We start from the raw sequence: 25869 nt of genomic DNA, 5'->3' as shown, positions 1-25869 counted from the left end.
GAAACGAAGACAAAAAAACAAAAGAAGCAGGCTGAGAAAATAGCAAAAGCCTCAATAGAATTATAAAAGTTACACAAAAAAATTTAGGGGGCGTTTGATATCCTATTTAAGTAGGTAACTCACAAACTTTGATTTTTTTTAAAAACAAGGAGTTCTTAAATCATTTAGGGCCTTTTGATATCCTATTCAAATAGGGAACTCCAAAACTTTGATTTTTCTTAAAAACAAGGAGTTCTTAAATCTATTTTAAAGATTCAAAAACCTGTTTGGTATTCAACTTGAAAATTGTTTTCAAATCTTAAAAATTTGAGCTTGTGTGTTGTTAGGAAAAAACTTAAAAAATAGATATTTTTTTGTTTTTAATAATTGGGGTGTTTTTTAGTTGTTCTTGAGTTTGAGTTTTTAAACATAGGGCTACCAAACAGGTTTTCTTTGTTTTGGACTCAAATTCTATTTTTGAGTTTAAAAAGTTGAATTTAAGTTGAATTCCAAACATGCCCTTAATTATCAAAAGGTCGGGATGTACTTAGGTGGAACTGTGGATTCGGAAGACAATTGTAACATGGATTTTGTCTCTATGTTGGACTTAAAAGATTCGGCTGCTATACTTGCTTTCACATGTGGGCGCCTAGGAGCTAGGCTGGGCCTTTGTTATAATTTATAAATAGTATCGCCGCGCGGCTATACTCAAGTATTTTTTATTTATTTTTTTCAAAATTGTATAGCCGCGCGGCTATACACGGGTTTTTTTATTTTATATTTATTTCGAAATAGTATAGCCTCACGGCTATACTTTTTTGACACATGGGTCCCTTTTTTATATTTTATTAATCATTTTTTGAATTAAACCGGATTAGTTAATTATTTATTTATTTATTTGAATTATTTTTAAAATTCAAATATCATATAATGTTTTTGTCTGATTGGGTTTGCCCTTATTTGATACATGTATGCACTCTCTTTAAACACAAGCCTTGGGTCTGTATAATTACATCAAATTCGCAAAGAACATTCATATCATCATTCATATATAGCCTCAGAGATAAACACATAAATTTCGCCAGAAATCAAAACCCTACTTCCAGGACTTTGATTTAGATAGTTGTATCCTGGTGGAGCAAACACCTGCAGAACTACAAACACTGAGTAGGGGTGAACTTCAGTTTCAAGGACATTGCAATTCTGCAAGCCTCATCTGCAAGAACAGTCAATTTTTAGTTTACTGCAATATGTAATTTTATTATATTATTTTTTGTTTAATTAAATTATTAGAATAATATTGATTGTTGTTCCTCCAACAAATTTCACTCAAGAGAACAAATTAGATAAAAGGCAAACATTCCCACACACAAAAAAAAAAAAAAATTGAACTCTCACATTGATTTATTGTGAAATTTCTCTATTTTCAATATCCACTTTTGATATGTTGAAATAAGCCAATTAATATCAATAAAGTATAAACTAATGCAACTAGGAGGGTACCTTTTTTATAATAAAAAATAAAAAATAAAAGGTATAGCTGTGTGGCTATACTACCGTGTTCATTTATTTATTTTTAAATAGTATACCCGTATGGCTATACGTAGTAGAGCCGCGCGGCTATATTTAAAAAAGAGAAAAAAAGAAAGAAAGAATAGTATAGGCTATTTAGAGCTCAATTTAGCCTTTTCTATTCAAAGGCAATTTAGATTCCCCTTCTTTACACCTTTTTCTTTGAGTAATATTAGAAGCATGATAATTGTTAAAATGCTGATAAACTAATGCTGCGTGGCTAAAATGTGGTTAAAAACCTTTTGAATTGATGTTCCCGAGAGTATAGCCCAAAATGCAGAAAGCGAGCGGAATTTACTTCATGAGCAGTATGTTTGTGGGACAGTGTGATCGTGATTTGTCATGTAAAATCAAGGCAGATATTCATTTGCTTAATTCCCTTTAAGCCTTTGGTTCAGATAAACCTGGATGTTCCAAATATAACTGCACAGATAGAGGTTCGCTCCTTATCGATTTAATAGGAGTTATTAATGGAGGCTGTTGCCATTGCTGTGTGTCCGTTGGAATCCATAACTCTGCATCCTTACTTGTACTTGCCTGAGGCAGGGATCGAAAGTACGCGGTTATCTCCACCTGCAATCTGTTATAAAGGAAAGGACTACACACCTAGCAGCAACATCTAAAGGAAAGCAGACATGAAAAAAAATCCAAACCATGTTCATGCGCTCAACAACCACCCAAGCATATGGTCAATACTCAACCAAATAAACCAAAGCATTTGATAGAAAGTAGCAATTTTAAAACGAAAACCAAACGGAACTACAGCATTGAAAAAGAATTATATCAAATAGTATTCTAAGAAAAAACTACAACGCTGAAGGAAAAAAATAACATAAAACTTACCCTGGGGAAGAACCCGTGTAAGGGATTCTGCGAAAGGAAGCTTGATAAAAAAGGACCTTAGTGAGAACTCCAGGTCAGCTTCTTCCACCCTTGAGCCATAAGACTGATTCACAGTGAGCTTAAACATAAATCTTTCCACAGGGATGCTATCACTGTTAAAGAAAATAACTGCTACTCTTTCCACCAGACCCTAGTTTGTAAAATTTACGTCCGTTTTAGTGAAAATGGTACATCACCGGAATAAATACATTAAACGAATAAGAAAGACTGCATCTTTCTTTAAAAAAATCAAAAAGAAAAAAAAAAAAATAATCCAACCCGCCCAGCCGCCCAGACCCGCCTAGGCGGAATTTTCGAACACATGAGATATATGAGAAATTTTTGAAGAAACAAGAAAGAAAAAAGTAAACAAGAAAGAAAAAAGTAGAAGGAAATAAATGAGTAAAGGGTCAACCTTTTGGATGAAAGGATGAAGTCCCGAGACAGCAGAATGGATATAATCTCTGAGTTCAGGATGACGAGCGCTATGAACCACCAAATTCGTAGATTTCCTTCTTTCAAAAGCACCTTTGTTCTAAGCTCATATGCAATTTGAAAACTGGGTTTTGCTTTCTGGGTTCCCCCGATAACGAAGAAAAACAGAACTCAAAACCACAACCTTTTTTCTCAGCAACCAAAACGAGAAATGGGTTTAGAACAAACCTGGAGGGTAAATTCATTTGAGGAAAACGATTGAAGTGATTGCCACCTCTAGGAATTCAACCAGAATTCGAGCTGTCTCACCTAATAACCAAAAACTGAAGACGAAAACATACCAGAAGTAAAGAGGTTTTGAAACCTTGAGGAGAGTGATTATCTTTGAAAACTCTGTTGAATAATATTAAGGGGTATAGCCGAACGGCTATAGATTAAAAACATTTCTATTTGTACAATATAGCCGCGCGACTATACGTTTGGAATATACAGAGTATAGCCGGACGGCTATACCTTTTTACACACCCTAAATGGTATAGCCGAACGGCTGTACTCCGGATTTTTTTAAAATAAAAACCGTATAGCCTTTCGGCTTTACTGGGGTCCTTTTTTAAATTCTTTTTTATAAATAGTATAGCCGGGCGGCCATACGCAGGATTTTTTTTAATTAAAAAAAGTATCACCTCACGGCTGGAATGGGATCCTTATTTTACTGGTTTTCATGAATAGTATAGCAGCGTGACTATAGGATTTACATATACAATGATCTTTTTTTTTTTTTTTGGTAATTGTTTGTTCCCCCATTTTTGTACTCCACCGATGTGGGATTCCAACATCTATTAAATAGAATTACCACACTCTAATTGTTTGATCCCTTTTTTTTTTTTTTTTGGTGAGCATCGTTAGCTTGTACGGGACTTGGCTCTAATACCATGTTGAAAATTTGGATCTGCCCGTTGGGTCCCATTCTAACAACACCGATACTGTCCCCACTTTACCATCCGCCCAATCCGTCAGGTGTGGGGTTTTTATCACAAAAGGCCTCAATATTAGTTAGAGTGTGGTAATTCTATTTAAACCATTTGTTTTCTTTCACTCCACCGATGTGGGATTCCAACAGTTCTTAACATACAAATCCTTCTTCTCCCTAGGAACATAATTTGGACCCATGATTCTAACCTTCAAACATGTCTGGACTTTACCAGCAAAGACACGACCAAACACAAAGAATCAACCCTTGTCAGATGGGGGAATCATCCTAGATACATAAAGCATAAGGGGCCCTTCAAGATCACAGTTCTGGATAGCATTTGCATATTGATCATCAAGGGGACCCTCGTACAAGTTCTCAACACGGTATCTCTGGGCAGTTGAAGTAGAGGGAAGGTGAAAAATGATAATTTGCAATAGGGCTGGTAGCCAGGTCTGCATGACACGCTTCATCAACGCCTTCCCCATCAGCTCCTTTTCATCACTCTTCATCGTGACACCAAGCTTTGTCAACATGGGCCACAACTTGTCCTTATGATCATTCATACAGGTGTTGATAATCTGCTTGATGGGTTCATAACAGAACTGAACGAAACCACACTTGCAGGTAGCAGAACCAGTGTTCTTGCTGGTCCATTTCTTGGTAGCTGGGTCAAAGTAGTTCGCACCCCAGAGCCTTTCCATCATCTTTGATTCATCAACTCCAAACTTGGATGCATACATCTTGGCAAAGTTGGTCAGAGTAAAAGCCCATCTGTGCAAACCAGCTGAAAAGGCGACTGTTCCTTTCTCTGGATAGACCTGGACATCACCAAGAAGGGGGTCTTCGTATGTAGCCATTATGACATTAGCATTCTCAATAACCCTTTGGAATGCTCGGTAAGCCTCCTCTCATTCGACCTGGAGCTCAAGGAAGCACCTGTCCATCTTGTTTACAGTCAAAACAGGCCTGGTCTTTTCTCCAAAGGCTTGACGAAGCAGAGTCTCTGTTTGGACACAAACACCCTCAATGCAATCAACCACCACAAGTGCACCATCAGTAATACGAAGAGCAGCTGTGACTTCAGATGAAAAGTCAACGTGTCCAGGGGAATCAATGAGATTGATGAGGTACTCATTTCGGTTTCTCTCCCCCTTGTAGCTCTTCAAAGCTTCATCAGTCATCTCACAGTAGAGAGAGATACCAGTAGATTTGATTGTGACACCACGCTCTGCCTCATCTGCCTCATCTGCACGGGTATCTGTCATGCGGACATCACCAGCAATTTCTTGTGCAATGATACCAGCAGCAGCAACAAGAGAGTTGGTAATGGTTGACTTCCCTGCATATTAAAATTCAGTACCATTATAGCTATGAACAAGCACACAGGACATTGAAACATGAACAAGAATGTAATGCAAATTTGAAAGCAAAAGGACAATTATACATTTGAGCAGGGCATAATCAACCAGATACAAGAAAGCAGCTCAAATTAACTCAAACAGAACACTATTAAGCACTCCATTATGAGCAGGTGAGTGAAAATAATGTTACAAATATAAGAATTATCAAGTGAAAAAAGTTATCGATACCATGATCAACATGTGCAATAACGGACGTATTGCGAATGTTATGCTTGTAGTCCGTAATCCTACGGAGTTCCTCTGCTGTAAACCTCACCTGCACATATCAATAATATCTCTCCATTAAGAATTACGAAATTAACAGAGTAGCCCAACAACCAGTAAGCTTAGATTTGATAGATTACACTTACACTTACCATCTTGACTAGTATTAAAGAGAAACCACCAATTTGTAATTATAAGGAGGTGAACCACCTGAAAATTAAAACCATAAAGATAATGAACCGAGGGCTCAATTGAACATTCAAGCAAGAAATTCAAGTAAATATCTATGAATACCCTCTACTTTGATAACTGTTACTGTATCAAATATAAGGAGGAGGAGGTGGAAGAGAGGTTTTTTTTTTTTTTTCTTTAGATTTTTAGTTTTTAATTTATTTAGTATTTTATTTAATTGGACTGTTTTACCCCTATGTAACGGTAGGACCAATGCGACGATTAATAAAAGTTGGCGGACCATTTGAATGAATAATTTAGTTAAGAGACCAAAATGCAACTTAGGTATAAGTTTGAGGACCATTTTGGGAGGAGAAGACGTGCTTATGGCACATAACCAAATTATTTAGAGCTCAATAATCAACACTAAAGGCGTTTGTTCTTTTCTATTCAAGGGCAAATTAGATTTCCCCTTCTTTACACTTTTTTCTTTGAGTAATATTGGAGGTATCCACTCATTGCACCAACTAATGTGATAGTGCTTTAGTTGTTGTCCAAATGGGGAAGACATTTCAACAACTAGAACGACTTAAACCCACACAAGCTGTGCAAATACATTTTGAACTCATATTCCAACATAAAGGAACATTCATTTCTTTCACAAAGCATGATAAACTAATGCTGAGTAGCTCAAATGTGGTAAAAACCCTTTTGACTTGATGTTTCCCTGGACTTGGGAGATTACAAACAACAATCCCTTCGAGTAAAAGGAAAAGAGATTTAGCTATCAGAAAAGTAATTTTGTTATCTCATAATATACTGTAAATTGTAATATGTTAATCACCCCCAGCTTTCTCCAAAGTGTTGTGCTTATGCTTTACCCTTCATCTTGAACAAAATTTCTACCTTTGTACCCTGTAATCTCATTCTAATTGGATAACAACTTTACAATACTAAGCACTGAATTATTGTGGTTTATACACCAAAATGCAGAAAGCGAGGAATTTACTTCATGAGCAGTATGTTTATGGGACAGTGTGGTCATGATTTGTCATGTAAAATCAAGGCAGATATTCATTTACTTAATTCCCTTTAAGCCTTTGGTTCAGATAAACCTGGATGTTCCAAATATAACTGCACAGATAGAGGTTCGCTACTCATCGATTTAATAGGAGTTATTAATGGAGGCTGTTGCCATTGCTGTGTGTCTGTTGGAATCCATAACTCTGCATCCTTGTACTTGCCTGACGTAGGGATCGAAAGTACGCGGTTATCTCCCACCTGCAATCAGTTATAAAGGAAAAGCTTACACACCTAGCAGCAATATCGAAAGGAAAGCGGACATGAAAATCCAAACCATGTTCATGAGCTCAACAACCACCCAAGCATATGGTCAATACTCAACCAATTAAACCAAAGCATTTGATTGAAAGTAGCAATTTTAAAGCGAAAACTAAACGGAACTACAGCATTGAAAAATAATTATATCAAATAGTATTCTAAGAAAAAACTACAACACTGAAGGACAAAAATGAACATAAAACTTACCCTGGGGAAGAACCCGTGTAAGGGATTCTGAGAAGGGAAGCTTGATAAAAAAGGACCTTAGTGAGAACTCCAGGTCAGCTTCTTCCACCCTTGAGCCATAAGACTGATTCACAGTGAGCTTAAATATAAATCTTTCCACAGGGATGCTATCACTGTTAAAGAAAATAACTGCTACTCTCTCCACCAGACCCTAGTTTGTAAAATGTACGTCTGTTTTAGTGAAAATGGGACATCACCGGAATAAATACATTGAACGAATAAGAAAGACTGCATCTTTCTTAAAAAAATAAAAATAAAAAATAAAAAAAATCCAACCCTTGCCTTGCCCAGACCCGCCTAGGCCGAATTTTCGAACACATGAGATATATGAGAAATTTTTGAAGAAACAAGAAAGAAAAAAGTAGAAGGAAATAAATGAGTAAAGGATCAACCTTTTGGATGAAAGGATGAAGTCCCGAGATAGCAGAATGGATATAATCAGGGGCGGCCCTGGGGTGGTGCAAGTGGCGCCACCGCACAGGGCCCCCGATTCTTAAGGGCCCCCGGAAAAAAAATTCTTTATATTATATATATTAATATTGCAGGAATTGTATATATACTATAGCGTGCTAGATATTTGCAAAAAGGCGTCTCTGCCAGAGTTCAAATCTTGTTGAAGGCGGTCTATTTCCTGTTTTTATATTATTTTTGCATTATAACTAAAAGCTTTACATAATTATTAAATAAATTATAAAAACAATTATAAAAAAAAAACAGAAAGCCTTGAAATAAAAGGAAACATCGAAGCTAACCACATGAGGCCTGAAAAAAATAATAATTAAAAAAAAAAGCTAACCACAGGAGGAGTGCATATATCTCCCAAACACTTTCTACTCCTTACGTATCAATCGTTCTTAAAATATAAAAAAAATATAAAAAAAAACTTTGTGGCTTCTTCTTTCTCTTAAACTCTAATTTTCTGGTAAGTAATCATCATCATTCATCAATCTCTCTTTTGTTCTTTTTCCAATCCTTTGACAATTTTTGTTATTATTTCAATTTCAGGAATTTCAACACCAAAAAGAGAAAACCCTAATTCCTAAATTCATAAAGACCACTCAAAATCAAATAGTCAGATTCAAATTTCAGGAATTTGTGTGCAACTACTCTTTAATTTGTGATTGCCAATTGTTTCTCCTATTAAACACAGATTGCTTATTGGAAGCAGCAAGGGACCTTGTAGGGGCACAATGAGCTTATTTTTGTACCAAACATTTAATTTTGTCAAATAGAAACATTTAAATTTTTATGAATTTGATTTCTAATTGTCATTACATATTTATTCATGGTGACTTTTAGTTATAAAAAAATTGTTTATGACATTAAGTTATGGCAAATTTTTATTTATTTTATTTTCATACTAGATGTGAGGCCCCAATTTAAGTTTCACACAGGGCCCTGAAAATCTCAAGGACAGCCCTGGATGACGAGCGCTATGAACCACCAAATTCATATATTTCCTTCTTTCAAAAGCACCTTTGCCCAAAACCAACCATCAGTGAAAGCAGTTGAGAACTGGGTTTTGCTTTCTGGGTTCCCCAGATAATGAAGAAAAACAGAACTCAAAACCACAACTTTTTTTCTCAGCAACCAAAACGAGAAGTGGGTTTAGAACAAACCTGGAGGGTAAATTCCTTTGAGGAGAACGATTGAAGTGATTGCCACCTCCAGGAATTCAACCAGAATCCGAGCCGTTTCACCTGCACCATTTTCAATTTTAATTATACTCATCTAATAGCCCAAAAATGAAGACGAAAACATATCGGAAGTAAGGAGGTCATTGAAACCTTGGGGAGATTGATTATCTTTGCGGTCCATCTCTACAGTATGGAAGTGCGGTAACTTGGAGTTTTGGTTTGGGAATTTGAATGGTTTCGTACCTTGGAACTTGCAAACTGTGTTGAATAATATTTGGCGGGCCTGACAGAGAGCCCATGGAGACCCGCCTCCTCTTTATTTATTTATTTATTTTAAATTTAAATTTAAATTAATTAATTAATTTAAATTAATTAATTATTTATTTATTTAAAACAAATATTAATGGGAGGAGGGAGGCAGTCCAAATTGCTCTCTCTTGGGATACTTGGAAGAGAAATGGAAGTACAACTAGATCAATAGTTTGTTAAATTGATGACTTCAGTATTTTCTTTTAATATAAGCGATACTCTAAATTATACACGATAGTTAATTGTTAGTCTAGCATAGTATAGTAGAGTCTGAATTATAAATCCTTCAGAAAATGGATAAAAGAAATCTATAAGAGGATAATTGTAATTTATAGGCTTAAATTTTTGAGTCTTTATGGTGAGGAGTAAAATGAGAGGTAAAAAGCTGGTTTAGGAAAACCAAACATATTAAAATAGCTAAAGACCGAAAATATTGTAGCGCAATCTCCTCAAACTCGGATAGCGGGGTCATTTGCTCCTTCAAGCCCTTCCTCTTGCGGATATCTGTAACAAGCTGTGCAGCCTGGTCAGACGACATCATCTCCCAATGATCAAACACACATTGTGGGAAAGCCTGGCCTGAAGTCGCAGCCCTCAACTGACCGGAGAATCTGAAAGACTCAATGACAGGGAGGTAGGCCTTGATGTTGTAGAATGGGGTACCAGGCCTCTGCATTTCCTCAAACACATGCCCACGTTTCTGGTTAACAACACAGTAGATGCCACCAAGAGCCTGCTCCGGAGCTTGGATTTCGACGAGATATACTGGTTCAAGGAGCCTTGGCTTGGCAGTGAGCTGGGAAGCATAGATGACCCTCCTAGAAGTGGGAATGACCTGACCACCTCCTCTGTGGATTGCATCAGCATGAAGAACCACATCACAAACTTCAAAGCAAATACCCCTCATGTTTTCTTCCGCCGATGCACCTTCCTTTGAAGCCCACTGGAAACCAGCAACAACAGAGTTCTTAATTTCATTAAGGTACTGAACTCCCTCACACATATCCACTACCATGTTAGGACCGGTGGTCTCAGGGCCAAAACACCAGATTTTCTTAGCAAGATCCTTGTCCCAACCGAACTCCTCGGCCAAGATTTTGGAACGAAATTTGGGATCATCTTTGGGCCAATACGACCATCATCAATGGCCTGAGGAAGACCTTCCTCCAAGGGTTGAGCTTCCATATACAGACTGTTATGCTTGTTGGGTGACTTGCTCATCACAGTACGACTAGACTTTTCCAGGACAGTCTCACGGAAAGAACAACGGGGTCAGATTTTATAATCTAAGCTCCACCCATGAAATCATCCTGTAGATCCTTCAAACAAATCTCAAGATGGAGTTCACCAGCACCAGCAATAATGTGCTCTCCAGATTCCTCAATGGAACAGACAACCACAGGATCAGACTTGACCAGACGTTTGAGATCTTCAAAAAGTTTGGGAAGGTCAGAAGCGACCTTGCATTGAACAGAAGCGCGCACAACAGGTGAAACAAAGAACTTCATAGCACGAATGGGGTGAGCATAGCCGAGCGGCCTTACTTTAAAAAAATCGTATAGCCGATCGGCTTTACTACGGCAATTGTTTTTAAAAAAATAGTATCGCCGCAAGGCTATACTTATTTTGACACGTGGGCGCCTAGATCAGGGCGGGTTACCCCCCCCCACCCAATATTATAGCCGCATGGCTATACTCTGGAATTTTAAAAACTTTTAAATAGTATAGCCGTGCGGCTGTCAGAAGACAAAAGAAAATAGTATAGCCGATCGGCTATACTGGTTTCCACACGAAGGCGCCGGGGCTTTTAATTATCATATAGCCGTGCGGCGATACTCGGGTATTTTTCATTTATTTATTTTTCAAAATAGTATAGCCGGACGGCTATACTAGGGCATCTCTTTTATTTATTTATTTTATTTAAAAAAAGTATAGATGCAGTGTTACCGGGTTTTTTTTAAAAAATAAATTGTATAGCTAACTCTTTATATATATATATACTAGGAGTAGTTTAGATCATTATCTAGTAGTATTAGGCCATTACTGAAATCTCTATTGTCCCCTTTTAATTTTTTTTTTCTTTCCCAGAGTTATTATGCGTATAAAGAATTTAGCATTTTTTATGTTTAATACTCGTATTATACACGTACATAAGTATTTTTCAATAATACATCTGTTTTCTGTACATGTCTTAAAGACAAGGTAAAATACATGTTTTTAAAAAAGCAAATGTACAATACTCATGTTGTACACATACGTACGTAGTTTTCATGTTTAATACACATGTTTTTTAAAAAAAATTTAATAATACACACAAAATTCACGTATTATAGATAGATACCGGCTGGTTTAAGACTTGATGGGATACAAAGTGTGGAGTGTATGTATGATTAACAATGATTTGTTTATTAATCATATACGATTAAACATAGACTGTTGAGATATTCAAGTAAGAAGAGACTAACTAAATCACAGTCGAGTTCAGGGGTTGCATATGCAAGCAACTCCTTACTACTCTCAATCATGGGATGTCATCTTTCATCAAAGTAAATGACGCTTCTATGCCCACGCCGTCACTCATATCCATCAATGTGACCCTGTTCTTCATTTCGATGCTACTGATGCTCACCCATGACGGCTTTCCCCAACCAAAATTGTTTTTTTAGAAGGGAAACCGGCACCAACTGGTACACATATAGTCAATGGAAGGTTGGGGTGAATTGAGGAAATCTAGAGGTGGGAAAAGATATATCTCCTACAAATAGTATAGCCGGCTATACTCGGGATTTTTTTTATTTTTTAATTTTTAATTTTTAATTTTTTTTAAAATAGTATAGCTAGTTGGCAGTACTACGGTTTTAAAAAAAAAAATAATAATAGCATAGCCGCTCGGCTATACCTGTGTTCACGCGTATGCGCCAGCGCTTGGCTGAGGCTTTTAATTATTGTTATAAGTAGACGCGGGTATTTTTATTTATTTATTTTCTAGAATAGTATAACCGTCCGGCTATACTCAGGTATTTCTTTTATTTATTTATTTTTTAAAAAAAGTATAGACGTGGTGTTACCAGGTTTTCTTTTTAATAAACAATATAGCCAATTCTTTATATATATACTAGGATCCTTTTTTTATTTATTTATTTTTTCCTGATTTTCTTTTATCGATAAGAGTAGTTTAGATCATTATCCATCACTATTAGGCCATTACCGGAGTTTCTATTGTCCCCTTTTGATTTTTTTACTTTCCCAGAGTTATTATGCGTATAAAGAATTTAGCATTTTTTATGTTTAATACTCATATTATACACGTACATATGTATTTTTCAATAGTACATCCGTTTTCTGTACATGTCTTAAAGAGTCGGTAAAATACATGTTTTTTAAAAAGCAAATGTACAATACTCATATTGTAAACATATGTACGTATTATTCATGTTTAATACACGTGTATGATTAACAATGATTTGTTATTAATCATATACGATTAAACATACACGTTGGGATATTCAAGTAAGAAAAGACTAACTATATATCACAGTCGGGTTCAGGGTTGCATATGCAAGCAACTCCTCACTACTTTCAATCATGGCCATGTCGTCTTTCTTCAAAGTCAATGACGCTTCTATGCCCATGCCGTCACTCATATCCATCAATGTGACCATGTTCTTGATTTCGATGCTACGGATGCTCACCCATGACGGCTTTCCCCAACCAAAATTGGTTTCGTAGAAGGGAAACCGGCACCAACTGGTACACATATACGTTTCGACATCATCCCTTGCCAGGTTACCAGACTCTTCGATGGTTTGCAATACAACATCACCACTAACTCCGTTGGGATACTTTTCTCTATATTCCTCGAGGCTTTTTCTGAGTTTAGCAACCAAACTTTCGAAGTCAAATTCACTCTCTAAGGCCATTGCCGTGAAGCACCACACAAAATTCCCCAATATATTTTCTGCAAAGGCCTGCCCTGATGATCTTTTCCTCATGTCCACTGCTTGACAACACACTGATGGCTTCTTAAAACCCAAATTCGATCTTGAAGCTTCCATTGCACATTTCCAAATGAGCTCCGACACTGCTTCAACTCGTGTAGGATTTGGCACTGTGGCACTGGCCGCTTTGGCCTTGAGAGCAGCAATATTTGAGGCATCAAACACAAACCTCCGTGTTATACATTTCTCTTTAGAAAAATGCACGGTGGGTTGGGGTGAGTTGAAGAAATCTTGGGGTGGGAATAGAGAAGCCGTAACACCAAATTCTGCAGGAAGCACGACATGATCGGTAGTGCTGGTTGAGCCAAGGGTAATTTGAGCCCAGCTTTTGATGAATGTGCTGAATGTTGAGGCATCAGCGACCTTATGTGAAATGCTGACCCCAATTGCCAATCCACCACATTCAAAGAAGTTGGCCTGAACTAGTAGAAGATAGCCTACTTCTGCTTGTTTGGCTCCTATAGCAGTTGGAAGCAATTGATTTATGTTCGAAAATTCAGGTTTGTCCAAAATCTTTGATATGGGACAGTTCACTTGCGCTTCAAGAAAGGCAGCTCCATGATCATTGCAGCTGATGGAAACATTATATTCGAATTTTCCTGCAAAGGGGTAGAATCGAGCGAGGGCTTCAGATAATGATTTCTTTAGAAGCTTGGATTTTCAGCAAACAAAGAATGACGATCAAAATTATCAATCTCATCACTACTGCTGAGATAGAAGAGAATTAGTGGGATATGAATATCAGGTTGAAACTGATCAAAACCAGAGAGGCCCAAACTTCTAAGGTGGTGAGGAGTTGGAGATGATGGCTTAACTGTGTGCTTGTGAATTACTTCAACCTTGATCTCTGAAGCCATCTCTTGTTACGGGCTTGAGTTTCATAAGAACTTAAGACCCTCCATATAAAGAGGCAGAGTCAGCAGAACACCCCAATGGCAGCTCATCTGCAAAAAGTAAGCTTCATCGTTTTGTATCTGTCTCATTTGAACATAGGATCAATCTGTAAGTTATTTTTGGATTATCTAAAGGCACATTAAGTGTTTTGGCCTTCAAGGGCCGGCCTTGACATATGCATGAAGAGAACGGATAAAGATAAACTATCATTTTCCCATTTCTATTTTTATTTTTTAAATTCTTCTAGCAAGAAAAACAAGCTATCAATTGTTGAGAAAATTTAGAGTACACGACTCTAATGTAGACTTGTTGGAGACAAAACAAGTAAACAATTTACTTGTATTAGATTCACAAAATATTACAACAAACAACTCTCAAAGGAAAGACCAACTCTTACAAACACTCTAATTTCTCACTTCACTCACACTTCTCACAAGGACTATTTAACTCTATAGCTTTTTTCTCACTCTACTTATTCACTCTCTTCACTTCTTGATTCTACAATGCATGGCTTCATGCCTATTTATAGTTGTTCTAGCCGACATAGCTCACTGCCTTGGCTATATAATATTAGCTACATAATTGTTTTACCTTCTAGACTATTCTCCAAACTTCAATCTGCCAACTTGCTTAGCCACTCCACCGACTTGGGCTTTTATACTTCAGCTATTGTTTTCTCCTAGATTGATCTAAATGTATGTATATATATATATATATATATATATTATTCTAGATATTTCTAGTGGTATTATCACCTTCCTGTTTACACTTCTGGTGCTTCTAGAACATTATAGAGATTGCCTCTCAAAATGGGCTGAGCTGGGGTTGATACTTTAACATCAATTATTTTAATCAACACAAATCATCAAATAAAGTCCAAAGTGGGCCTAGAATGAAAACAAATGAAACAATGCCACATGAGTTTGGTGTCCAAAAGTTTGTGTAATCATCATAATTCATCTACTTCTCTATATCCAATGAATCGATACTATATATATACTAGCTAGAGTAGCACTTATGCATCCACACTTTGTCTATACATTGCAAACATTATATATAAACTCAAGCAGAATCTTGTAAGAATGGGAGACCATGATTTTGGACCCATGATTTTTTTCAACAAAATTGAGACTACCGGCGACACTATGAAGGAGGCAGATTCAAACTGTGTATGCCCGGATCAAAAGGTGGACTTATCCCACCAAGTCATCTGAAAGAGTGTTTTGCTCTGTGTACAAAATGGGAAATCCTGCAATACCAAACTTCTACGCATTAACACTTTGCAACTGTATCACCAAGCTCTAAAGGGGAAAGGGGAGCAGAAGATGAATCCTCTTTACAAATTACTTGTTCACGTTCATTTCAATACTCAAATTTTATATCCGAAAGCACTATGAGTAATATATGTAACTGCAGTGTTTAAGTGAGAAAGCACAAGTTTATTTTTTTAATTGATTGCGTAGAAGAAATGAAAGGCTACAACACAACTAACCAAGGAAACTAAATTGCAGGCATATTTTTAGCTACTAATAATTAAATGACAGTTGGATTTAGAGAAGCGTATGCAAGCAGCTTCTCATTGCTTTCAATTATGGTCATGTCTTCTTCTTTCAATGTCACCGACGCTTCTATGCCTTCCCCATCGCTCAAATCCATCAACATAATTGTATTCTTGACTGTACTACGAGTACTCACCCACGATGGCCTTCCCCATCCAAATTCGGTTTCGTACAAGGGAAGCCTGCACCAGCTGCTGCAACTATTGGTTTCTAAATCATCCCTTTCCGCGAGGTTGCCAGACCCTTTAATGGCTTGAAATATATCCTCACCAGTAACACCATTCGGATACTTTTCCTTGTACTGCTCAATGCCTTTCCTGAGTTTAACAACCAAGCTTTCAAATTTTACCTCACTTTCCATTGCCATTGCTGCAAACACCCACACAAAATTCCCCAATATGTTTTCTGCCAAGCCCTGCAGCGATCTCTTGCGCATATTCACAACCGGACACCACATAGATGGCTTTATAGCACCCAACTTTGATCTGGATGCTTGTATTATGCATTTCCAAATGAGCGCAGACACTACTTCAACCCGTGTGGGGTTTGGCACTGTGGTGGCAGCTTTGGACTTGAGAGCAGCAATCTTTGAGGCATCAAATACAAATCTCTTTGTTATACAGTTTTTGTTAGAAAGTATCATTGAAAACTGGGGTGAGCTGAAGAAATCCAGGGGAGGGAAAAGAGAAGATGCAACACCAAATTCTACATGATCAGTAGTATTTGCCGAGCCAAGTGCAATTGCAGCCCATCTTTTGATGAATGCGCTGAGGGTAGAGGCATCGGCGACCTTATGTAGAATGCTGACTCCAATTGCCAATCCACCACATTCAAACAAGCTGGCCTGAACTAGTAGAATATAGCCTGCTTCGGCTTGTTTGGATTCTATAGCGGTTGGAAGAAATTGATTTAGGACCTGAAAATCGGGTTTCTCCAAAATCTTCGAAATGGGACAGTTGACTTGCGCTTCCAGAAATGCAGCCCCGTTGTCATTGCAGGTGATCGAGGCATTATATACGAATTCCCCTGCAAAGGGGTAAAAATGAGTGAGGGCTTCAGATAATGATCTCTTTAGAAGCTTGGATTTTTCAGCAAACAAAGATTTGTGATCAATATTGCCCTCATCACTAGTACTGGGATAGAAGAGAAGTAGTGGGGTATAAATTTCGGGTTGAAACTGATCAAAAACAGAGAGGTTGATTTTTTTAAGGTGGTGAGGAGTTGGAGAGGATGGTTCAATTGTTTCCTTGTGAATGACTTCAACCTTGATCTCTGAAACCATCTTTTGCTCCACAGTCTAAACTTGAGTTTCCCTAGGCCTCCATTTAAAAAGACTCAGATTCATCATGCAATGGAAGTCAATACATTTCTTGTACCCATTGTTTAGTATACCATATGTCACTCGTGGAAAGGAAAAATATTAGAGGACTTTTGAAAGTTGGATCCATCTGTATTTTTTGAATTATATAAAGAGACTTTTGATCTTAAAAATATATATTCTAATTTCCTTGCGTGACAATTATTATATTGCCACCGACAATTATCATTTTAAGTTGAAATTGTAAAATTACCTAATTTCCTCTTGTAAAAAGCAACTATAGAATACTAATATAATAACAATATTTAGACAAACAAAAATTCACAAATGTAGTCTTATCTCACTCTTTTTTAGTCCCAATCCCTGCATACTAGGTCGTATTATGTTTTTGGCCCCTATAGTTTGGGCAAAGTTCCACTTTAGTCTTATAGCTTACTATTTGCAATCCAATTTGTCTTAAATTTGCCTGCTGGATTGGAGGTTTTAGGTTTTTTGGACATGCGTAATTCTCTCCAGATCAAATAAATTTGTTTTTTTATTTGGTCACTAGAGATGTTGTACTCATATTTGACTTTGCGGCTATTCTGTACTTTTTATTGTGTTATCAATAAAATTACTATCTCTTATAAAAAAATTAGAACGTTTGGGACGCATATGAGAGTAGAGACATTAATCACAATTAATTATTATAATGGATGCAATCTGAGCCATTGAATGTGCTTTAATCTAACAGCCTAAAATGTGTATGACAATGTGTATCAAAAATGTGTGTCCCCTGATCCTTACCCTATATATATTACTTCTAATTAAATGACAGTAATTCCGAGAAACATTGCAAGAAGCTTCTCATTGCTTTTAATTATTGCCATGTCTTCTTCTTTCAAAGTCATGGACGCTGCCTTCATTAAAAAAATATAAATAAAAATAAATAAAAAAAAGGTCACGGGCGATTCTACGCCATCCCCATCTCTCAAATCCATCAACAGAACTGTATTCTTCACTGCATTACGAGTCTATGAGTACTCCCCAATCCACATTCGGTTCATCACTTTCCATGAGGTTACTAGACTCTTTAGCGGTTTGAAGTACATCCTCACCAGCAACACCGTTCGGACTTTCCTCATATTCCTCAATGCCTTGCTGTTGATTTTTTTGGCCAAATTGGTACCCATAATATGGTGGGCTTTAAGTGAGTCATGTGAGCCCATGTTATGGGCTTTCACCCACAATTTGGTGGCTTATTAAACACACCACTTTACTAGCTATATATACTAGAGGTGGTGTAATTTTTGTATGTTTTGGGTACACTAGCTGTCTGGTGCACCGTCCAATACACATGAAACATGTGAAAATATACTCCAATACATATAGGATATAAAAATAAAATATTTTCAAATGAGTGTTGACACTACTTCAATGCGAGTTGGTTTGGCACCGTGGCACTAGCAGCTTTCTACTTGAGAGCAGTAATCTTTGAGGCGTCAAACACAAATCTTGGGGTGGGAAAAGAGAAGATGCACCACCAATTTCTACATGATCACTAGTACTTGCTGAGCCAAGTACAATTGCAGCCCAGCTTCTGATGAATGTACCAAGGGTAGAGGCATCGGTGACCTTATGTAGAAGTGTCTGATAGTGTGGATCCTATATCAGTTGGAAGCAATTGTTCTAGCAACCCAACATCTGGTTTGTCCAAAATCTTCGAGATGGACAGTTGACATGGGCTTCAAGAAACGCAGCCCCATGATCATTGCAGGTGATCGAAACATTATATACGAATTCCAATGCAAAGAGGTAGAAATGAGTGAGAGCTTCAGATAATGATTTATTTAGAAGCTCGGAATTTTTCAACAAACAAAAAAATTAGGGGTGAGCATTATTACCGAAAACCCGACCGAACCGCCTGAACGGACCGCCTAAGGTGGTTTGGTTGTTTTTACACTGGAAAATTGAAGAACCGGTAAAAAAGGGCCGAACCAGCCATGAATCGGGTTGGACCGATTTTAATTGGCTACAAACAGCCAAAAATCGGACCGGACCGAGTATTTTAATTATATTATTAAAAAATAAGTAATACACGTGTCAAGTGATGATTCGTCGAGATTAAGCCATTTCCTACGCTACGTTACACCAATCGAGCGAAACCCTAAAACATTGCTTCGATTTTTTTCCCATTTCGCCTCTTCTCCTCTCGACTCACTCCACGCCTCTCTCAATCACTCTTGGCTCTGCCTCTCTTAATCACTCTTGGCTCTGTCTTCTCTTCCTTCTCACCCGCTCTCTCTCTCTCTCTCTCTGATTTTTCTCACCCGATATCTCAATCACTCTCTCTCTCACCCGCTCTGACTCTCGTCTCTCTCAACCACACACACACACACACTCTCTCTCTCTCTCTCTCTCTCTCTCTCTCTCTCTCTCACACACACACACAGAGTTTGAGGGTTTGAGCTATTAATTAATATGTGTAAACCATAATTAAAATGTTAGGGATTTGCCAATTTTTGTTAATTCTATTTATCTAATTTGACTCTGTTGTGATTTTTGGTGGACAGAATTGACTTTGGGATCATAGAAAACGATTGGCTTGCTCTAGGTAATTTCTCTTATCTGACTCTGTTGTTGTTTGATTTATTTCTGGTGTTGTTGTGATTTCTAGTAATATCTAGGATCAGAGAATTGATTTTGGGATAGAAGTGATTTTTTGTTGCTGTTTGATTTATTTGTGTTTTTCAGTTGTTGTTTTATTTGTTATTTTTGGTGGTAGTTTTATTTGTTATTTGTGATTTCATTTCGGATTTTGGAAAATTGCATAATTCAATAATGTGATTTGGCTGATATTGAGTAATAATTTAAGTTCTATGATTATTGTAATGTCACACTAAATTTGGCACCAATTCACATAGGCTAAAGGCATAAATAAGAGGTTAGAAAAGTGGAATTATTAAATAATGTGATATTTGTATTTTGGTTGCTGCTTTGGCAGATATGCAATATTGATTACATGCTTATTGTTTTTGGTTATTGAAGCACCAAATATTTGTATTTTTGTAGGGGATTAATTTATACGTTTACTAACTGTTTTTTCTTTCTTTGTGCAGAGGTGCAAATTTGATTTGAATATGAAACAACTCATGGAATTGTATGTGTATATGTAATGGAAATTTATTTGTTTTTATTTGGATTTTATTTTGAACTTTGCAAATATGCAAATTGTGATTGAGATTACTCTCACAATTTGCTATGGACTGTAATAATAATTTCTATATTTGGACATGTGTGGTGGATGATGATTTGCTATGGTTTTAAGGTTTTTTGAAGTATTTGAATGATGAAAACTTTAGATATGCAGAGTTGGAGAAACTGGAAAAACTATACAGGAACTGTCAAAACTTGAATTGTTGAAATCTGACCAAAAAACAGAATGGGCCTGAAAAACTTAAAATTAAAATTAAAAAAACCCAATTGTTGCTTTTGTTGGGCCTCGGCAAATACCCGAACCGAACCAACTCGGCCCTCCTCATTCGGGTTTCGACCTAACTCGAAAATGGGCCTAAAAAAGAGGTCCACGGTTTAGCATTTGGGCCTTCCGACAAGGCCCGGTTTGGTGTGCGGTTTGGGCCCATAACCGACTCGACCCAACCCGTGTGCAGCCCTACAAAAAATGGGTGATCAATGTTGAAACATATAAAACACTATCCAAAATAATAATAAAAAAAAAAGTGGCAACATTTACCATTATTTAGTGACATTTGATGACTGTTGTGGGTTAGTCACCAAAAAATGAAAAAAATGTGACTAAATGCCTTCTTATTCACCAAAAAAGTGAAAAAAGGTGATTAATGTCTTTCGTCAAGGCCACAAATGTCACCAAGTAATGGTGACTGTTGCCACTATTTTTACTAGCAAAAAAACATAGATGTTGGCATTTCTAAGGTGGTGAGGAGTAGGAGAGGATGGTTGGATTGTTTTTTTTTGTTTGTTTTTTTTGTGAATCACTTCAACCTTGAGAAACCATCTCTTCCTGAACAGTCCAAACTTGAGTTTCATAAAAAAGACCCTCCCTATTATAAAAAGACCCAGATGTTGATTTCTGGAAGTCAACTTCATTAATTTATTGTATTGTCCATATCTAGTACTATTGTATTATTTTTCTCAAAGCTTATTGTATGCGGTTAGAGCATTAAAGAAGTATGTGATTGGGATCTGGCTAACCTCTTGCAATTCAATCAAAATGTAATGCCAACCAGAATTAAAGCGTACCTAGCTAATAATAATTTATTAGTCACAAATGAGGTTTTTAGGATTTGGTTGACGAGTTCGGTACGTTATGATTAATTCACGCTCAAGGGGTGAAACAAATCTCAACATTCATATTTTTTTGAAGTACATAATTGAAAGGGGAAAAGTGCAGTGAAAGCACAAACAATACAAGCATACAAACTATTATAAGTGATTATCGTCAGAGATCCGCCTTAGCATTCATCTAAGAAGCACAAGAGGAGAGACTAATTAAACCAGAGAAGCATAGGCAAGCAGGTCCTCATTGCTTTCAATTAGGGCCATGTCTTCTTCTTTGAAAGCCAAGTAGACTTCTATGCCTACGCCATCACTCATGTCCATTAACATAATTGTGTTCTTGAATTTGATACCATGGATACTCACCCATGACGGCTTTCCCCAACCAAAATTGGCTTCGTAGAAGGGAAACCTGCACCAACTGCTGCAACTGTAGGTTTCTACATGATCCTTCAGCAAGAGGTTCCCAGACTCTTTGATGAATTGAAATGCATCATCCCCAGTAACTCCATTAGGATACTTTTCTTTATATTCCTCAATGCCCTTCCTGAACTTAGCAACCAAGCTTTTAATGTCTAATTCACTCTCTACGGTCGTTGCAGCGAAGTACCACACAAAATTCCCCAACATGTTTTCTGTCGAGGACAGTCCTGATCTTGTCCTCATGTTCACCACTTGAGACCACACCGATGGTTTTATATAACCCAAGTTTGATCTTGATGCTTGCATTGCGCTTTTCCAAATGAGTGCCGACACTGCTTCAACTCGCGTGGGATTTGGCACGGTGTCACTGGTAGCTTTGGATTTGAGAGCAGCAATCTTTGGGGCATCCAACACAAATCTCTTTGTTACACAATTTTCTATAACGAATTCCACAGTTGGTTGGCGTGAGTTGAAAAAATCTTGTGGTGGGAAGAGAGTAGATGCAACACCGAACTCTGTAGGAAGCAGAACATGATCAGTAGTACTGGCTGAGCCAAGGGCAATTGCAGCCCAGCTTTTGATGAATGTGCTCAGTGTAGAGGCATCGGCGACCTTATGTGAAATGCTGATCCCAATTGTCATTCCGCCACATTCAAACAAGTTGACTTGGACTAGAAGAAGATGGCCAGCCTCAGCTTGTTTGGATTCTGTTGCAGTTGGAATCAACTGTTTCAGGATCCCGAAATCGGGTTTGTCCAAAACCTTCGATATGGGACAGTAGACTTGGGATTCAATAAATCCAGCCCCATGGTCATTGCAGCTGATTGAGACATTATATTCAAATTCCCCTGCAAAGACATAGAAGTGACTGAGGGCTTCAGATAATGATGTTTTTAGAAGGCGTGATCTTTCAGAAAACAAAGAATGGTGATCAGCCTCATCATCACTATTGTTGCTGGGATAGAAGAGAAGTAGTGGGACATAAATTTCAGGAGTTATCTGATCAAAAATAGAGAGCTTGGATTTTGCAAGATGGTGAGGAGTTGGAGAGGATGGCTTAATTGTTTCCTTGTGGATGATTTCAACCTTGATCTCTGAAGCCATCTTTTGCTCCACACTTAGATTTTCGCAACAAGACCTTCCATATAAAGATGCAGAGTCAACGGCAGCTCCTCTGTATGAAAGTCGGATACATCTCTATTTTTTCGAATTTTTATCTAATGCACGCTACGGATCTCTTTTATATTTTGTTTGATAATAGGCCGTTGATGTTTTAGATATATACTCTAACTGGCACAACTTCAAAGCGTGTGCTTTTCTTGCTGGACATTATTATCTAATAACAATAATATTAGAAATATCGGACCATTATCATAATTGTCTAATTGTCCTCTTTGGAAAATGACTGGCTGAAAGTGCAACATTCATCATGTCTACAGGGACGCTAGTTTTTTTTTTTTTTTTTTGGGTAGGTGGATAATTGTTGAGGCCCAAAAATTCAGGTTACGCCCAAATAAATTCTTGGCAATGAAACACCTTATTAAGAAAAGACCCCTACATAAATTGGCGACTCTGCTGGGGATTAGGCCATTTTCTTCACCGATGCCTCCAAAGAATAAGACCAGAAGCAATTCCATGGCTTCCCAAGACGGACTAGACCATGGTGACTCGAAATCAAGGCAAAATGCCTCTCCTAGACAGGAAGAACATGCAAGTGATGGAGCTTTCACCCTCACAGACCTCGTTGCAGCCATCCATGCTATGAGGGAAACCCAAAGGGAGATGGCAGACATAATCAAAGAGCTAAAAAGCTCAGTCTCCAAGCCAAGCGAAGAAAACAAAATACCTTCCCAAGAGGAGTCTGCTGCTGCCAGAAAAAGTTCTAAACAAAAGGAGCCATCTTTTGTCACTCACAAAGATGTCATTGTTATGCTGGAGAAGAAACTAAGCCGAAGCCAGGAGGATTGGAAGTATGTCCCTCAGCCACCATATCCATCAAGCCTACTCCAACACCCCAATGGCTATAAAACACCAAGCTTTGTCCTTTTCGACGGAAGGAATGGAAGCCCGAAGGAGCATGTCAACCGCTTCATTGATGCTTTGGGACCACATGTTGGTGATCATAATCTCTATCTCCGGGAGTTTTCAAAAAGCCTTACTGATCGTGCTTATACGTGATACACAACATTAGCATCAGGCTCTATTTGCTCTTGGGAGGATTTGGCAAGCAGGTTCTGTAAGAAATGCTTCCAGCGTTTGGAAAGAGTTACTACCACTCAACTCAACAACATTTGCCAAAAATATGAAGAGGATCCCGTGGACTTTGTGTGCAGGTTCTGGGACCTGGCTCTGGACTGCTATGATGAGAATGATGAAGAAGCGCTTGTGGAAATTTGTATCAGCAACATCGTGGCAGATTACAGAGTCTATCTGGAGAATATTGGCATCAGCCAATTTTCTCAGCTTGCTGGAAATAGTAAGAAAAACAAGTATGTCGGTCAAGCTAACTGGGCAGGAAGCTTGGAAGAGTGAAGAGGAAGAATCACGCCAGACATTAGATGAGATATAGCGAGGACCCATAGCTGCTGTTCGGTCTAATCCGAATCTGCCAATCAAGGATGCTTCGTCCTCTTCTCCTTCTTTCTTGCTAAATAATCAGACTCGCATTTAACGGAAACTTCGTGAAAGCAGTTGCAACGGCTCCCGCTTCTTGCTCCAACTCGTGCCCAAGCTCACCAAAAGCCCAAGCACAAGGGGACTTCAAGAAATCCTCAGCCCACCCTTGCCGAACGGCAAGTGTTATGCTGAAGCAAAGAGACAAGTCAATGGACTAACGGAAGAAAAAGCTCGGAAGACTTCCTCCAATCACCTGTGCCGGAACGGCAATCTGTATGCAGAAGGGATATGGATGCTTGCAACCTTTGTGGACTTTGCCGAACCCCCAATAGCATAGCTCCACTGCTTCAATAATGAATACCGTACGAGAGCTGGTCGTCTTCCCCATCATGAGCTACGCTCTTGACACCCGTCATCTTACCGTTCAGGAAGTCGACAACCGAGCTTGCACGAGCCCCCAAATCACCTATATCAAATCTGCGATTCACTTACCATTCCGTAGGAAAGCAAAGCCCGACATGCCCAGCGGCAAGCCACGATCAAGCTGTTAGCCTCCCACCATGGTTTCCGATTGGCAACCTCGGATAGTCATAAGCTAGAGGAGCTACTTCTCACGGGAATGTTAACCTACCGTTCGGTAGGAAATGACAGACCCGCCCAATTTCCCGGAACCCGAGGCGAACCTGCGGAGACCCCGCATCACACCCACGCCGGGTTCACTCCTTAAAACTATGTCTTCATTTACCAGAGAGGATTAAGGGCACGAGACTTTCTGCACGAAATTTCAGCAGAGTCTCCCCAGTAAATTTAACATTTCCCCAAAATTTCCACCTGCATAAAACACATTTTATAACCCAACCGGCAGCACGCACATTATAATCTCATACAATTTACATAAATGGTCTCCGGCCTTCAAACAATTCTAGCAGAACTGCCCACAATGTTTTTAAAATAACTTAATGCATCAAACATGCATATAACAAATTCGAAATCTAGTTATGCACCCCTTCACTCACTCAGTCCACAGGACAAGTCTCAATTCAACCAAGTTTCGGGACCAACAACAAAGTCCGAACCAATCTCAATAAGACCACTTAAGTAGGGTCTAATCTGTGGCTGCACCTAGTAACTTCAGTGCCTCACGTGCCCTACTAAGGGATCAAGCCACTCGTAGCTCTTTCGTATCTATCCTGGCTCCTAATATCAAATAAACCATTATCGCCACACAAATACATACATTCTAGGATCTATCCATCACAACTCACCAAACACAATCACAATATCTCCCCATAAGCCGGAACATCCAAAGTTACGTATGGGACCTATCCGCACGCCGGATAAACCTACGACACATGAGAACTCATCAACATATCACATAATCCTCTCATACGACGGGACGCACCCGGCCTCGTATAGGGTCTGCATCAACACGCCGGCTAATCCAAAGATGCGTGCGACCTCTCACCGGGCCTGGCTACATTCTCACCAGCCCTCATACAATCATATCTCCTCATACATCGGGACGCACCCGCCACGTATGGGTCTGCCAACACGCCGCTAATCCAAAGACGCGTGCGACCTCACACCGGGCTGGC

The 25869-nt window shown here is 38.3% G+C and overlaps 2 protein-coding genes, 2 long non-coding RNA genes and 3 pseudogenes across 6 annotated transcripts; all 7 read right to left on the bottom strand.

Annotated features, from left to right (window-relative positions):
- Positions 1 to 1664: 1664 nt before the first annotated feature.
- LOC148918699 (uncharacterized) lies at positions 1665 to 3226 on the bottom strand. 2 transcript variants are annotated; one of them, XR_016125372.1, is made up of 3 exons: positions 3097 to 3226; positions 2849 to 3006; positions 1665 to 2584 (listed from the first exon to the last, which is right to left on the bottom strand). It is a non-coding gene; the product is annotated as an uncharacterized LOC148918699 (long non-coding RNA). The 2 variants fall into 2 exon arrangements; XR_016125373.1 differs by having other exon boundaries at positions 1665 to 2088; positions 2395 to 2584; positions 2849 to 3219.
- A 698-nt stretch (positions 3227 to 3924) lies between these two features.
- On the bottom strand, positions 3925 to 7674 carry LOC148918698 (elongation factor 2-like; annotated as a pseudogene). The gene is made up of 5 exons (XR_016125620.1): positions 7617 to 7674; positions 7186 to 7375; positions 5613 to 6918; positions 5431 to 5518; positions 3925 to 5180 (listed from the first exon to the last, which is right to left on the bottom strand). The product of XR_016125620.1 is annotated as an elongation factor 2-like (transcript).
- Positions 7675 to 8645: 971 nt separating this feature from the next.
- Positions 8646 to 9140, bottom strand: LOC148918697 (uncharacterized). Its single transcript, XR_016125621.1, has 3 exons — positions 9012 to 9140; positions 8844 to 8924; positions 8646 to 8700 (listed from the first exon to the last, which is right to left on the bottom strand). It is a non-coding gene; the product is annotated as an uncharacterized LOC148918697 (long non-coding RNA).
- A 367-nt stretch (positions 9141 to 9507) lies between these two features.
- On the bottom strand, positions 9508 to 10639 carry LOC107880662 (elongation factor 2 pseudogene; annotated as a pseudogene).
- A 2044-nt stretch (positions 10640 to 12683) lies between these two features.
- On the bottom strand, positions 12684 to 14424 carry LOC103325749 (BAHD acyltransferase BIA1 pseudogene; annotated as a pseudogene).
- A 1056-nt stretch (positions 14425 to 15480) lies between these two features.
- LOC103325692 (akuammiline synthase 1-like) lies at positions 15481 to 16983 on the bottom strand. Its single transcript, XM_008227872.2, has one exon. It carries the CDS (start codon positions 16901 to 16903, stop codon positions 15596 to 15598), a length of 1308 nt encoding a protein of 435 aa, XP_008226094.2. The 5' UTR covers positions 16904 to 16983; the 3' UTR covers positions 15481 to 15595.
- Positions 16984 to 21287: 4304 nt separating this feature from the next.
- On the bottom strand, positions 21288 to 22866 carry LOC148918696 (cocaine synthase-like). The gene has a single exon (XM_089048548.1). The coding sequence runs from the start codon at positions 22760 to 22762 to the stop codon at positions 21449 to 21451; it is 1314 nt and encodes a 437-aa protein (XP_088904674.1). The 5' UTR covers positions 22763 to 22866; the 3' UTR covers positions 21288 to 21448.
- Positions 22867 to 25869: the final 3003 nt, after the last annotated feature.

The sequence above is a fragment of the Prunus mume genome, linkage group LG3, assembly GCF_029339155.1.
Source record: "Prunus mume cultivar Tortuosa linkage group LG3, ASM2933915v1, whole genome shotgun sequence".
Taxonomy (NCBI): Eukaryota; Viridiplantae; Streptophyta; class Magnoliopsida; order Rosales; family Rosaceae; genus Prunus; species Prunus mume.
The sequence above is the reverse complement of the archived record's forward strand: the minus strand, read 5'-3'. Positions and strand labels throughout refer to the sequence as shown.